The sequence below is a fragment of the Prosopis cineraria genome, unplaced genomic scaffold, assembly GCF_029017545.1.
Source record: "Prosopis cineraria cultivar Desert tree isolate PC_DT_omini unplaced genomic scaffold, ASM2901754v1 PC1, whole genome shotgun sequence".
Lineage (NCBI taxonomy): Eukaryota > Viridiplantae > Streptophyta > Magnoliopsida > Fabales > Fabaceae > Prosopis > Prosopis cineraria.
In genome coordinates this window covers 43,862,709-43,876,628 of record NW_026555332.1, presented here as the reverse complement: position 1 = coordinate 43,876,628, position 13,920 = coordinate 43,862,709, and the positions used below count along the sequence as shown (strand labels likewise).

The following is a 13,920-nucleotide window of genomic DNA, read 5'->3' as shown; positions in this document are numbered from 1 at the left end:
ATTAAATTAGAATGTCATTATGAACTATGATGCCATTCAATAATAATGCACCGAGGAAGCACTATCCATGTTGAAAGCAGCAAGGGTGGTGATCAGTGAAAAACGTATGGCGATGCTTAAGTATATGACACAGAGAGACAGATGCATTTTGCAGAGAGGAATCTGACAAAATTGACGCACGCACGCACGAAAGTAGCACAAAGGGGTGATGATGAAAAGTCCAATGGCACGGCCTTGGAAGGCGTCAAAGTTCTGAGCACTCAATCATCCTTCCTGAGACAACCAAAGCATGAAATTAAAGCAGCAGCATATACATTCATCACTTTCTTTCGTATATTTCTCTCATGCCCCCGTTTGCAGATTCCTTTGTTGGAATTTCAGTACAAGTTGAACATGACCCTTCTTTTTTGGGTCCTGGGATTATGCATCATAATCTGTTCAGCACCCAGTGGGGCTTCGTAGTAGTAATAATCAAGCATGTATCAGCAAGAGAATAACAAATTGGCAAGATCAGATTTATATAGGACGTCAGAAGTCAGGTATATATAATTGCCATCAATGGCAAAATGAAGTGTGGAGGGTAAAATGAATTGTGGGATAATAACCGTATTTAATGCAAAGTTTTATGTGATATTTAAGATGGTCAGCGGCCAAATCAGTGAAACCTGTGCTGCTTTTTGTTGCTTGTTAAACTAGAAGAAGGTGTCAGTGGATAACAGCTGACATCATAGTCTTGAGGCTTTGGGTTTGAGTTATGCCACAGTGGTTTAGTACTTTAGTCAACATATTCACTTCCCCCTCCTCGTCGGTTGTCTACTTACCTGGGCTTTGTTCATTTATACTCCCAAAATCAGTTGTTGGCTTTAAAGACGGAAAATGTTGGATTATTGCAATTAAGAGCCAATAATATAGAAAAGATCAAAAGAATGAGTAAGGCTAAACATGTTTATATATTTAAATTACTTCCAGTATTTGCACAGAAAATTTTTTAATTATTTCTTTTACATCAAAAGAATTTGAACCTTGATATTTATTCACATCCACCCTGTGATACACAGATTTTGATACGCGTACTAGATATACGTTGATTCTTTAATTTTAAAAATATATAACATGATATATTTCAATATGGATATATATTTATAAAAATTGTTAAAATATAATTTTAATTTAAAAAATATCCAAACCAGTATATATATATAGTCATTTATAATAATACCATGAAAAAATCAAATCATTAATTATATTTTTATTCTATCTATATCTAATTGTATATTATTTAGTCTCTACTAATAGGTATAATATCATATTTAACCATTTTGACTTATAAATTATTCACCTACATGATGGTTTTTATTTTGATCCTGAAATTCAAACCCATGTCATTTGTATTTTTATTTCTTTGGTTTCAGTATTCTCGGTCATTGATCCAGACTAATTTAGTTGGCAGTTTGAAGATATTTCTTTGGAGGCATGCCTCACCGTAAAAATTTAATCATTGTTACTTACCTAAAATTCAAGCCCCATGCATCTAACTAAGTTAGATTAGCTCAAATGCTTGGTAATATAATTAGAGCCGGTAATTTAAGGCAGGGATAGGCTTATTCGAATCGAACTTAAAGTATCTTACCCTTTTTAAAAAGTTTATATAGTCAAACTCGACTCTAATACCTTTTGGCTTTAGATATTCGAACAACTCAAATACCCAAAACTTTTTAAAAATATTTTTTCTTTATTTTATTATCAATTTTAATTTTTAAATAATTTTATTAAGTGTAAATATTATCTTAATTTTAAAAGAATAAAATAAAAAATAACTTATCAACTTTATACTTAAGTAGCTCTATTATTATTTTGTTTTATTATGTATAACTTATTCATGAATATTTTCTTTACTTGTAAATTAATGTCTAGTGTTTAAATATTGCTCTTATCATAGTCATATATAAATATCCTATATATTTTAATTAAATCAAATTATTTTAATTATGATTAAGTTAATCTCAATTCAATTATAGTTAGACTACTAACTTAAAATTATTATCTTGATTAGTTAGTTCAAAATTTTTAATAACTTTTAGGTAAATTATACTTTTCATTTTTATGAAATAAAAAAAATTGCCATCATTATATTTATATAAAAACTATTTAATTATGAGTAAAATATTATTTTTTTAAAATCTTTATATTGTTTTAACTCTTACATATAAGGGATTCTTACTCTAGTTTACTTTTAATTTTTAACCAAATCTAGCATGGACAATAACCAAGTAATTATTCAAGAATATTATTCTATTTATTATGTTTATCTAGTAGTAGAGTTGGGAATTTGTACATGCTTAAATTTTATTTTTAAAATTATTTTTCCTTTAAAATTAATTATCTTAATTTATAGAAAATATAAAATTATTTTTTTACATGAAAATGATTTATAGGACTCAATTTTTTTAAAAAAATTAAAACATTAAAATAAATATTAAAATATATTTTAAATATTATTTTGAGATATTTTATTGATTAAAAATAATAAAAATATGAAATATAAACTATTTTTAATTTTTTTTTTTAAAAAATAACTACATTAAACACTTATATGTATAGTATTTTGATATAAAATGACATAAAACTTGAAAAATTAATTAATACTTATTATTTTTTATATATTTTTTTTAAAAATTATTTTTTTATTCAGATATTGGGGTCAAGCCCGAACCCAATCAAGCTTGGCCCGAATTTTTTTGGACTTATTTGGGCCACTTGAATAGGCCCGAATAATAAAAATTAATATTTTTTTTGAGTTTGGCCCTAAATTTTTTGAGCAGGTTCGAGCTTGTTGGACTTGACCCAAATTATTGGTCTAAATATAATGCTCTTTGTATTCTTATTAACATGAACCACTAGAGTAATCACAGCCAATTAGTCTCCGACTAAAGTAAATCCAACGCTAACCTTGACTGCACTTCCTGATGCACCAACCAACACACACCATTTTCATTTGTCTCACAATTACTGTCTGTCCTTTCTTGGTTCTTGCCTTCTATTTTAGTGCCATCTTGTCCCAATAACTCCCTAAAAGATAAACACCAGATTTCTTTTATTTTCTCATGTGGAGTAAATAATAGATTAACAGTGATGATGACTACGAATGTTCCAACGGTACCTCGATTGAGGGCAAAAGAGGAAAGGAAGTATTTTTTAGATGTCCATCATTAATAATATTAATAATTATTATTAAAATCAATCATAATTCCTAATATTAATCTTATATAAGGACTTGGTACGATACCCTAACTCAGAAATACCAACATCATTTCGAAACACTCGATTGATATATTTATTCACATCCACCTCACCCTCATCTATTTTAGCTAAAACTTTAAGGTACAGTAAAAATGACAAATGGTTTATAATAATCTATGCAGAATCAAAACAGATCATGCTTTTTTTTTTTTTTACCAAAGCAAAACAAATCATGCTCACTCATGTTAAAATTTAGAATTAAAATGTTAGATGTCAAAGTACATTTCTCCTTGACAGAGATGATAGATAGAGACTAGACACTTGGCACGTACTTTAGTTTCATGTTAAAGAACTATCAAAGTCAATGTAAAACTAAACAGGTATATTTGAAATAATTAAAAAAGCGCTTGCCAAAAAAAATAAAAAACAAAGAATTGGGATTAAAAAAAATGCAGTTTCTTGTAAACTGAATTGGGCCTTCCCCACTTAGGCTATGGGTGAGACTGGCCCTTTTTCATTTTTTTTTGGTAGAAGGTCCTTTTTCATGTCAAATAACAGATTAATTTTTTTTTTCTTGATCAATGGTTATAGGCTAGAGAGCCACCACGCACATACCTATCCATGACATAACTATGCCATATGGGCTGGAGGTCCTTATTGTTGATTTCATTTCAAATAAGGATCCGTGTTTGAGGCATTAAGGCCCAGAAGAAAGGGGAAATTGAGAAGAGAGGGCTTTTTTTTTTTTGACTGAAAAGTGCAAACATAAAATCAGAATTTACAGAGTATCATGATCCATAGGAAGATCTCTCATTAAAATGTATTACAAAGGACTATAAAAATTGAAATTAAATTGAAGGACCAAATAAGTATAATTAACTATTATAATCTTTATATAAAATCTGTTAACAATACTTTAAAATTATCATGGAATCCTGCATAAATTATAAAAAAAATCTTTTAAAAATAAAGTTATATTTCAATTCCACACAAATAAAAAAGGGAAAAAATAGAATTAAATTAATTTAAATAAATATATTTTTAAAAAATAATTTTTAAATAATCAATTGCATATTTATTTTTTTCAAATCCCTCCCAAAATTAAACCCAGCAAGGCAGCAAATGCGTTCTATTAATTCGTAATAAATTTTGTCATTCTTATTTCTTACAAAAAAAAAAATTTAATAAACAGAACCATGATGGCCCCCATTTCCGACCTCAACATTTTATGAGTGGGACATTCACATTGTGGTTTATGCCAATTTGTTAAATTTATATTTTTTTCTGTTTAAAAATATAAAGCAAGATTTTAATTAAAATATAAAGTATATTTAATTAAATTTCACCTCAATAATATAATTTATTTATTTTTAAAAAATTAATTTTATTTTTTTTATATTATCTCTATTAAAACCCAACAATAATAAATAGAGATATTTTTAAAAATTTTTTAAAAAAAAATATAAAATAATTAAAAGATTAAAATAACTTTATAGTTTTTAAGATTTAATTTTTTAAAAATTGTTTTAAAATATATATATATATATATATATATATTCACAACTAATGAATTCGAAGTCCAAAACACAGTAAAACTTGTTAGGAAATCGTAAAGGTCATTTACTTGTCAAAACACTCATTTCGGTTTGGCCATCCAGGCGTGCAGAAGCAGGGTTGCTCCTCAAGTCAAGCAGATCGTTACTTACCTCGTCAAATAATCAAAGCAAAGAACATTCATCCGATTTGCCTTCACAAAAACTGACAGAAATCGAGGTAGGTGCCCAGGAGGGGTCATTCTTATTTCATTTCCTATGTACATTAGGATAGACCCCCCCATCACCCCGCCACTTTTAAATTATACAAAACACACCACTTGCTTGAACAAAAACATTCTCAACCGGCCATGCTTGTTTCTCTCCACTCTCCACCTCTTACGCCTCAGCACGACGAGCCTCCTCCTCCTCCTCCTCCTCCTCCTCGTGATTCTGAGGCCCAGGGAAAAAGGTATCCTCTTCTCTGCTAAATGCGGCGTTCAGCTTCTCCTCCGCCCACATGAACGCCAGCTCTTTCGCTTTCCCGTCCATCGCCTTCACTATGTTCCTCTTCCCTGTTCCATTTTTCAACCACCGCCACCCGTTACTTTTCACTTCTTCCTAATTAACTCCAACCATCATCAAAAAAACAATACAATACCTGCAAAAGCCAGCCTCTTGTTCCCTCGTGCATTAACCTCGAAGCAGAGTATCTGCAGGTTGCTTTCCCTGGATGCCATGGTCACGAAGGGATGCCCCGCGGGGACAACGAACACCACCCCCGGCCTTAACCGAACGCTTACCCTCCTGTATCTTGGGCTGCTTTTCTTCCTCTTCTGCTGTTCTTCTGACATGTGTGGAGTCACAACCTCAACTTCTCCAATGCCTTCCGTCACCATACCTATCTTGATTGCCTTTGTGTAGTACAAAGGAGCCGACATAGATCCCTGCCAATTTTAACATGGAACCGACAACATGTTACGACCGACCAGAAAGCTGTTACTTCTATCTACACTTTAAGGTTAGTGCTGGATAGATACGTTGGTAATGTTAGCGAAGCTGATCATGAGATTGAGGTTATCAAGGTCGCTCTGGTCTTCAGGGCCCACTTCATAGAGACGGCCGTAGTCGTTGGAAACAGATGGTTTGTTGTGGAAGATATTGAATGGACCCCTCCCTTGCCCTCCGAAGGGCCAAATTCTAGGACCTTCCCATCTCTTGCTCAGAGACCGTACTTGATCTCTGGATATTCTGAAAATGCTTCCCTTCTTTTGTCTTCCGAACAGCCTCTCCAGGTTCTCCCTTCTGCCCCTGATTCATTTTTAAATAAGGCAACAAAAAGAAACCATTATGATTTCGGTGGAAACAAACAAAGAAAAGAAAGATTTGTACTCTATATTGATCAGGATCTACCTTTAATGCAGCTTCAAGTACGTCCCAGCTGAATGCTCTCAAAACTGATTCTGGGTCTCGCCCACCAGGCCCATAAAATGCCTACATATATAAACTTGGTTTCTTTAGGATCAATATGATAGCTCGGACATATTTGTATCGTCTTGTCAAAAAATACACTACATCATCAACAGTTGCTCAATGTTCATGAATGCGCGCGCGCGCATTTATGTTGATTCACTCTGGCTTAACCACCTCATTCGTGCATATTTTGGAATTGGTGTTTATATGCATTGAAGCCGCACGCATGAACAATCGTCGGATGAAACTCGGGATTCACAATCTAATTACTCATATTGAAACTAGAAAAGGGAAATGAAAGTAACCTCAAAATGTCCAGGGATAGAGATAGTAATATGGAGCTGGGCAAGAAGGAGCTTCTCGTTCTCATCCCTGTTGACGATGTAAAAAGGAGTACCTGATGGTATCCTCATGATGTCTCCTTGTTCAAGGTTGAATCTTTCTGTTTGTCTTCCCCCACCAACCCGATGGTAGCTCGCCCTGTAAATTATACAAAGTGAACAGCCAACAACGTGAGTGAAAGCTAATAGAGGTTGGCCAGGAATTTTACAACTTATATTCCGTACCTTTGAACGTGAAGATAACGAGCTCAGAATCGAAGTGACATGGAGATACGAAAGAATGTTGCTGAGCTTCTAAAACAGCAAAACGAAAATTCTCAATGCCCCGAAGAAGCTTGGATTTTTCGGTGAACTTCTGGAGAACCCGAACTGTGCCATCCTCTGTCTCGACTCTCCTCTCAAACTGTTCGTCCCCGAAAACAAAAGGATTTCCTCTTCCTCCTCCTCCTCGCACTCTTCTTCTTCTTTGCTTTCCGTACGTGATCTATGATGATCGTCACTTCCCGTTTCTTCCATCTCATGCTCTTTCCTTCTCCGGACTTCCTCTTCTATTTCTCTCTCTCGCTCCTCCTTCATCCGATGATACCTCACATCTTTCCAGACATTTACGTTCGTCACTCTCGCTATACTGCTGCTGTTCGTCTGCACTGGTGTTTGCATGTTTTAAGTTCAGGGTCTATCTCTGTTCCTTGGGCGGACTGTGCTAGACATGCAGAAAATAAGGCTATTAGGGAGGACAGCAAGAGAATTAGAAGGAGCTTGGTATTCATGGCCATTTTGTTGAAGAAGAACGACAAGGTCCAGAGTACAGGCATTGATAAATGATAGTGAGGGTGGGATTTACAGGGAGGGAGATGGTACGAGAATGATGGAATGGATGACATGCAGGAGGACAAGTGTCGGGTAACGTGTCTTAACAATAATACATGAGCAAATGCATGAAGGGATTAATTGTCGCGTAACACAAAGTCTATGTCTATCTACACTGGATGCTAATGTCTCGACTCTTCCGGACAATATATGCCAAAGCGGCAAAGCGACGAGGCTCGAGCTTGCATGGGTGTTTAATGTTTTGGATCGAATGATATTGGCGTTTGGCCATTAACATTTTGACTGTTTTATTATATATGTGCAAAAAAATAAACGTAAGTTTGACCCAAAAAAAAAAACGTAGGTAGCTAGTCACCAGCAACTTGTGAGTGATTTAATGTAATTTTATATTGTTCTTCAATTATTGAAAGTAGTTTTAAATAAATTTTTTATCCACATGCCTAAAGTCGTTAATAAAACTTTATAAAAAAAAATAGAAGAAACAAGATTTTAAAAAACGGACTAGACATTGAATTAAAACAGACCTGACATATTTAATTTAATAGCTTTTATATAATATACATAAAAATATAAAAAGCACATATTTAAATTAAAAAAATTCATTCAAAGACAAAAAATTATCAAATATTAACAATTTATCTTTTAAATCGCTTAAAAAATTAATATTTTAATGATTTTTATTTTATCTCACCATTCTCATGGGCATAACCGCATAATTAGTAAAGAGATTCTCACAAAATCAAATAACATTCCATAATATCAATTTAAATTCTTCTTCCCAAAACTTTTTACATTGACCAATAAAAAAAAATTCCTCTTTTTACCATTCCAATTCCCGCCTCTTCCACTCCCCTTTCTTTATCTTTAACATTAGTACACATGGCACGTAGAAAGAGAGAAGATAATTGATATCATTGTGTCCAACTGGTAAAAAAGCTATCGCATCTCTTCTTATTTCGTCTTCTTCCTCCATTTTTCCTTTTCCACACCAGGTCTCACAAGCTGCAACAGTGCGATTTTCTTCAGATCTAGCAATTTGATGGTAGATCTGGTAGTTTTTGTAACTAGAAAAGCACACTGAAAGTGATGTTTGTTGCTAAATGTTTTATTTTCTTGTTTATTTCCCCTATCGTACGCTGCCCATTTCCCATCCCATCTCTCACCAATTAATGCCTTACGATTCCATCACCATTTCATCCGACAGTTAATATCACTACACATGCCCTCCTTGCGGCGACGGTCCGTATCTGATTTGAAGGCTTGAACCGCATTGTAATACAAAATCCTCGTTTATTTATTTTTTTTTCGCTTTCTCTGTTTTCCGAGTATTCCATGCTGGAGCAACAAATGCTGTGATCTATGTCATGCTGAGGTTTACCTATTCTCTCAGATTCTTGGTGATCTGAGTATTGAGGTTTGCTGATGCCTAGGCAAATTCGAAGCATGGATTTGGTTCTTGGGAAGATCAGAAAACGAGGTTGCTCTACATCGGCATCATCTACCTCCTCCGTACACCAAACTACAGATTCAAAGGGCCATTCTTGTCCGCAAGAGGGGCGGATCAAGTACACAGTGCCCACATGGAAACTGATGAACTCAAGATCTCCCGCGTCCGCTATGCGGGCCCTAGAGTCCCCCAAGTATCCACCATCCCAGACAGGTAGCAAGGCAAACAAGCTCCTGTGTCAGCAAGGAAGCTCGCTGCGACGCTGTGGGAGATGAATGAGATTCCTTCTCCGAGCGTTAGACAAGGATCTGATGATAGACGGCTGAAGAAAGAGTTGAAAGCAAGGGAAAAGTTGGCGGCAAGGTCGATACATTCTGGTTCGTTGCCTCCCCATTTATTCGATCCATCGCATAGTCCCGTATCAGAGGTGAATATTTTTGTTTTCAAACTTGCATTTCGGTTTGGCCAAAAAAATGCGTTCCGTTCGTTTTCAGTCTTGTTTCGATATAAGAGGAGGAATCAGGAACCAGTTACAAGATTATATTCACATAAATATTGAATGAGGATTGATTTTCATCTCTATTTGTTTGCTTTTTATTCCTCTTGATTGGCTATGGTGGGCTGTTGTCTAGTGGCTAATTGGCTATATTGTAGATGGCTAATATATTGGGTTTTGTTGACCTTTATATATTTTATCCGTGTCTGAACCCTCTTACGTATTGTAAATTAAATAATACAACTTGGAATGTTAAGTTCCTACAATTTCAAAATTTACCTTCGTCGGGTCTTTGAAGCATGGAACTTCTGCTACACTATTCATGTTGATGTTAATCGTACTTTTATTTTTCTCTCCTTACGAAGTTTTGTTACCTTTTTGTAGAGGATGGATAGATCTGGAACAGGTAAGTCGCCATAGACGAACCCCATCCATTCCTCAGAGGCTGAGGCTCACGGACCACCAAGTTGGTCCGCTAGATTCTCTTAGCAATGCCAGTCTTATGGAGGTAGTTAGTGCAAAGATTTATATAGTTCTGGAAGCTTCTAGCTTTTCTTTCTTCTATTCTCTTAACCATCCCTTTTCATGCATTCTATACTTCACATCGGCAATCATCTTATTTATGACATGAGATACCTGGGATTTCAAGGCATTCTTGTTAGATATGCTAGCTAGAAGTTATTCTGCATTTCTAGGGTCGAAAATCACTACTTGTTCAATGCCTCCATTCGTATTTTTAGGGGAAGTTTTAGGTTTCCCCAAGAAAAAATGGGTATTCAATGTTTGGCAAGTAGGTTCCATATCCTCAATTGTAATACTGACATAATAAATTGCATCCGACACATCTACCCACTCACATAATTGATTCCGCAATTTGTGTCTAAGATAGCCACATATATAACACAAACCTTACTTCAATAAACTGAAGTGAGCGACTTAATTGTTTTCCTGGGTCCCTGATTAACAAATCCTCAGGTCATGGCAATGAAAGGGTTCATGCAAATAGTTCCCTTGTGGATCATTGCCCTTATCACCCTTAACCTTCCTAATTATATTATTAATCTGCTTAACGGTTTCCATGGGCTTGTTTAAAAAGTATAAAAAAATTGTGAATCATTCATTAAGCTCTTTGCTGCATGGAATCTGTTGAAGTGAATTAGAACATTTCAAGTTCTCTATACGTCCCACAGTGACCAAATTCTTGTTCTGTTGCTTGGTATAGGAGATTCGATTTTTTTTTTTTTTTAGTCGTTACTCTATTCCCCACACTCGCTTAAAACAACCGGACGTGTATGAATAGAGTAACATGCAATTGTAGATAAAGTGCCCAACTCAAATTGAGTTAGCTTTTCACAATTTAATTTCGGGTTAAAAAGGGGGGGGGGGAAAGAAGACTCATATTTTGGTCTTTCCACAGGTGGAAACCAGATCTCGTGCACAGACACCTACTTCATCTACTATTGGAGCCAAGACACGTTTGAAAGATGTTAGTAATGCTTTAACAACGTCAAAAGAACTCCTTAAAATAATAACCGCTTGTGGGTCATGAAGATCGTCCTTCTTCTAGTATGTCCCTAATCTCTGCTCTACATACTGAGCTGGAGAGGGGCTCGCCTGCAGGTCAATCAGCTTATCCAGGAACAGCGCTCAGATAAAAATGAGTTAAATTATTTGATGAAGTGTTTTGCTGAAGAAAAAGCAGCGTGGAAAAGCAAGGAGAAAGAAATTATTGAAGCTGCGATTGAATCTGTTGCTGGTGAACTTGATGTAGAGAGAAAATTAAGAAGACGGTTTGAAAGCTTAAACAAAAGCTAGGAAGAGAACTGGCTGAGACAAAAGCATCCTTGCTTAAAGTGGTGAAACAACTTGAGAGTGAGAGAGAGCTAGAGAAATTTTTGAACAAGTAGGTGATGAGTTGGCAAGAGATGTTGGTGAAGATAGATCTGAGTTAAAATAAATAGAGTCTGCAAAAGTTTGTGAAGAGGTAGAAAAGGAAAAGGAAATAATGCAGTTAGCTGATATGTTACATGAGGAGAGAGCTCAACAAAAACTTTCTGAAGCAAGATATCAGCTTGAGGAAAAGATGCAGCTGTTGATAAGCTCAGGAATCAACTAGAGGCTTTCATGGGAAACAAACAAATTAGAGAAAAAGGACGCAGTTCCACACACTTGAATGATGAAGAAATTGCTTTCTATCTGGGCAAAACTCGTTTTGATTCCCATCATAATGAAGATAAGAGGATGATGGAGGTGAGGTAGACGATGGACTAGAATGCAGAGAAGACTCAGCTGAAAGTGACATGCATTCTATTGAGTTAAATATGGACAACCACAAGAGCTACAAGTGGAGCTACCCCTCTGAAAGCAGGCTTGATACCAGAAGATATCCGATTGACGAAGAAGTGAAAGGGAGGAGGTCTACTTCTGGGAAAGTTTCTAGGAAAAGCATGTCTCTGCAAAGGAGCATATCAGATGGACTGGAATGGGGAACTCAAGCTGAGAAGCTTCAAAATTTTGGAGATGGAATAGATTGGGAAGGCTTCTCTGAACTGGAGAAGCAAGCTCAAGGAAAAGGATACGATGATGAAATGCAAGGCCATAAATCAGTAAAGGTCTGAGAGATCAAATTTTGTCTGGATCCAGGCTTGCATCTTCCAGAATTTATGCTAGTCCAACCAGGCAATCTGCACAGGCTTGGCCGTCACGAGATCCCACAAATAGCTTCCTGGATAGACCACCAATAATGCCAGGCAATGGTATCAAATCAAGGCTATCAGAAGTGAGGGGTGAGGGCCAGAACGCGAGGAAGCCCAAACGGTGAGAAATTCACATGCCTTTTTACAACGCCCTACTTGCCATGCCCATGCGTTCTGTCATGATGTCTGGTAAAAATGCAGGACGATCAATCATAGGCCTGTTAGGTGAAGGCCAGCGTGGAAAATGCTTCCCTCCTCGTAAGTTTGTCTTTTGGCCAGCCAGTAGCTACTAAAATTGTAGCACTCGCTGCTTAGATTTTTATCTGCTCAATATCAGATATGTTTCGTTTGTAGAGTTCAGAACATGTCAACTGCTGAGTGTATACTGTAATTTATGCCGAAGATGTTTCTCAGAACATTTTCTTGTCAATTTTAAAGAGAGTACTGTCTCAGTTTCTCAACGACTTGATCATCTACGACTCGTAAACCATTTGGAAACATATCAAAAGAAATATAGGAATGGCCATTTTGCAGAATTGACTCCCTGTCCTGATGAATGGAGTCTGCCCCTTGTGCAGTTCGCTTATCAATGCTTCTATTCTATCCCTCATTATTTGTACTGGTTCAAAGTTTGATGATCAAAATCATAATCGAATTATGATTAAATCAGTTATAAATAGATTATTTTATTAAACTGATGAAGACATTAATTTAACAGTTTTAGTGATTTATTCGTGAGTTACAGAAGGTATTTTTAGAAAACCAGTACACTTTTTATTTTTGGTGTATAGCTAACTCCACTAATTTCCTTAATAACTATAAATTAGTTATGTAGATCAAAGGGAGTACTCAACAAATATGCTACAACTGGAACATCAGTAGGGCTTGTCGCCTGAGCATTTTGAAAAAATATCTGGGTCGATATCTAAATAATAGTTTTCATAAACAGATATTCATATATTTAAAAAAAATAGACTGGCAAGAAATTGTATAGTTTTGGGTCAGAGAGTAGTGAATTGTGATTATCTTCGAAGTTCATATTTGATTTTCATTTTTACAATTTCTTTTATTTCTCTTCATATCTATACGTGTTTTGTTGTGTCATATCTATACGGAATACAGGAATTAGTCATATTATTCAAAATGATTATATATACATATATGATATATATCGGGCGATGACGTGTTGACTGAGATATTAATTATTTTGATAAACATAAAATATAGGTGTGTAGATTTGGATGGCAAAGAAGAGAGCAGAGGAAGCAGAAATGATGGTTGTCCGCTCACAAATACTGAAGAAATTAAAGAGACGTAATGTTTTGTGTGAGAAAGAGTTATGCTCCGTTTGGGACACTGAATAATTTTGATGAAAGTGAATATGAATATGAAAATGAGGTTTGAAAATATGCTTGATATGTTTTTGATATAATTTTTATTAAAAAGATTAAATACCCTTCATAAAAAAATTACACTAACAGAACCCCAAACCAATTGAGAACTTTGATGATAATCAAGATCTTCAATTAATTTTTTACCATTAAACCTTGAAAAAATCCCTCCACCCATTAGAATCAAATAGAAATCACTTAGGGAGAACAAAAATAACAAGGAAAAAAGTCAACCAGAATCGAATAGGAATCAACAAATCATACAATACACAAAAGTAAATAATGGATCATGCTTTTAATAAAGTGAATCTAGTGTGATTTTTGACAGTAAGGAGGAGATCGATGATAGGTAAGAGAGAAATTGCCATCAAAGGAGACCGAAGAAGAGATAGTGTGGCGGCAACAATCAATGAAAGAAATCGTCTTTGCTATCGCTGTCAATGAAGAAGAGATTGTCACTGTTGAGATTCCAA

The 13,920-nt window shown here is 35.1% G+C and overlaps 1 protein-coding gene and 1 pseudogene across 1 annotated transcript; one reads left to right on the top strand and one right to left on the bottom strand.

The window, feature by feature from the left end:
* Window positions 1-5,171: 5,171 nt before the first annotated feature.
* On the bottom strand, window positions 5,172-7,362 carry LOC129301922 (vicilin Cor a 11.0101-like). The gene is given in 10 exon segments (XM_054940555.1): window positions 5,172-5,347; window positions 5,434-5,719; window positions 5,813-6,061; window positions 6,165-6,266; window positions 6,551-6,696; window positions 6,699-6,725; window positions 6,812-7,016; window positions 7,019-7,175; window positions 7,177-7,226; window positions 7,228-7,362. Coding segments are annotated over 10 exon segments (1,533 nt in total).
* Window positions 7,363-8,745: 1,383 nt separating this feature from the next.
* Window positions 8,746-12,350, top strand: LOC129292921 (uncharacterized; annotated as a pseudogene).
* The last annotated feature ends 1,570 nt before the right edge of the window (window positions 12,351-13,920 follow it).